Source organism: Propithecus coquereli, unplaced genomic scaffold (assembly GCF_000956105.1).
Source record: "Propithecus coquereli isolate 6110/MARCELLA unplaced genomic scaffold, Pcoq_1.0 Scaffold5, whole genome shotgun sequence".
Taxonomy (NCBI): domain Eukaryota; kingdom Metazoa; phylum Chordata; class Mammalia; order Primates; family Indriidae; genus Propithecus; species Propithecus coquereli.
Genome location: NW_012150840.1, coordinates 5,075,263 through 5,077,419, shown reverse-complemented (window position 1 = coordinate 5,077,419; position 2,157 = coordinate 5,075,263). Strand labels below are relative to the sequence as shown.

Here is a 2,157-nt window from a genome sequence, read left to right as displayed (position 1 = left end):
CTCCCTCCTCCAGGGTCCGCGTTGACTACCCCGCGGGTCGGGACAGGTGTGAACCACAACACCCAGCTAATTTTGTTCTATTTTTAGTTAGAGATTGGAGTCTCACTCTTGCTGAGACTGGTCTCAAACTCCTGATCTCAAGTGATCCTCCTACTTTGGCCTCCAGAGCGCTAGAATACAGGCATGAGCCACCACACCTGGCCTATCTGTTCTCAACTATATTCTTTTGGCTGTTCAGATGGTACCTTCTGTATCTCTAGATTAATAAAAAATTAAACAGAAGCCCCCATCCCACCCCAGAGGACCCAGAGTTACCTTAGAGTTAGGCTCAATATAATAAAGTGGCAACTAGACCAACTGCAGCTTTCTGGGCATCTAGAGAGTATAATACAGTATTCCAGCCTCTAGAAAGGTGCTAACATGCCTCCAAGGAATAGCAGGGCTCTGCAAGTATTTCCTGCTTTCATTTTCCATCCAGTGTATTTGGGCAATAAACCTCCTTTTGAAGTTTTAAAGTTGATTATTTGATAACTACCTCTTCCCACACAACTCAGATTCTGACTACATATATTTTGAAGTCAAAAATAAGTGTTTTAAGTTTCTATTGTGAAGATTTAACATTTGTTTTTATCTTGTTGGTTATGTTCTTAATGCCACTTGAACACCATTTTAAGGTTTACTTTACGGCATCAAAACTATAGACACAGAGACTAATAAAAACAATACTAAAAGTCATACAAAAAAAGTTTAAAAGTTTGAGGTCTTTTTTTCATGTTGGAGGCAGGTAACAGATTATTGTCTGTCTTGTAGGCTATGTCCAATCAGGGTTTCACTATAGTAATAAAACTAAGTATCGGTTTACAGGCCTATGGTTTACAAAATTCTTTCCATTCTTCAGCTCATTTCTATACCAGTAGCCCACTGACATCCACCTCCTGAGATAGGTATCACTGGCTTGATTATCTACGTTCTACAGATAAAGAAACTGAGGCTTAAAGACACAGGTCATTAAAGTTCACAAAAGTGGTAAGTGATGGAACTAGGACTCAAACCAAGGTCCTTAACCTCAAGCCAGATGTGGCCACGCTGATGAGCTCACAATCACATCTGCAATCTCCCCGAATACATCTAATAGTGAGCTATGTGATAAACAATATTCCATTTCAATGCAAATCGCTCACCTTCAAAATCAAGCAACTTGGTCAAAGTAACACAAAATAAAACAGATTGCTATGGACAACTTAAATGGAAGTGAAATACCTGGTAAAATGAAATCCTTTCCAGTAATCTTTCCTCTGTCTCTTCCACCAAACTCACAGAGGGCAATGTAGATACAAGAATCTCCAGGTCCTTTTCAAGAGACGCATAGTTTTCATCAAATTCTTCCCATTTCTAGAGAATTAAGGACATAAAAATCAGTGGGAGCCCTTTTGTAGGTTGGTTCTAGACAATGACAGAATTAATCATAAAAACAAAAACGAACACCGAGACCACACAAAATTAAAGCACAGACTCTGGGTGTTTCTGAAAGATGTGCCCCACCCTAGTATGAGCTTCGTGTCTAATGGAAAACAATTCCATTGCCTTTGAGGGCATAGTTTTTAGAAATCCAGTTGGCATTAGTGTCTTATGCTTGTCTCGTGAAAGTGGTAACATGATTAAGGGAGTAATACAATTAAGTTAGAGGATACTCTTAGCACCTCTGTAGAGACCTCAGAGCCATGCGAGAGTCTTTGTCTTATTTGGAAAGGCTAAGAGCTAACTTTTAAAGCCTTTTTCAACAGAAGCTCTTATCAGGCTGTTCTTGCCCTCCCTGCTCTAGGCCCAAGCCTGCCGAACATTGTTCTCCCGTGCCACGTGGGCCTGTTTGAGGAGTGTGGGCTCACACTTCACCAGGGCAGTACAACTGCCTTAGCCTTGCTTTGTCCTCTGTTTCCACAGAAGCCCACAGCCAGGGTCCCAGCACACTAGAGAGCCAAGCTGCTGACACTAAAAATTATCTGCTGGAAAAAACACCTCACCAATTCTCATATCTATTCACATAGTGGGTCACTTGGCTTTTATAGGGCCCATGGAGTCTTATTTTTTTTAAATACTATGAAATAGTATTATAAATATCAATTTGACACACTAAGTAGAAAATAAACTTTGTTAGCA

At 40.3% G+C, this 2,157-nt stretch overlaps 1 protein-coding gene across 1 annotated transcript in view; it reads right to left on the bottom strand.

Annotated features, from left to right (window-relative positions):
* Window positions 1-2,157, bottom strand: part of SYNE2 (spectrin repeat containing, nuclear envelope 2) — a 295,242-nt gene that overhangs the window by 79,558 nt on the left and 213,527 nt on the right. Inside the window, exon 75 of the mRNA XM_012656034.1 lies at window positions 1,261-1,392. Within this exon, the coding sequence (XP_012511488.1) occupies window positions 1,261-1,392 (132 nt within the window). The remainder of the gene's footprint in view (window positions 1-1,260; window positions 1,393-2,157) is intronic.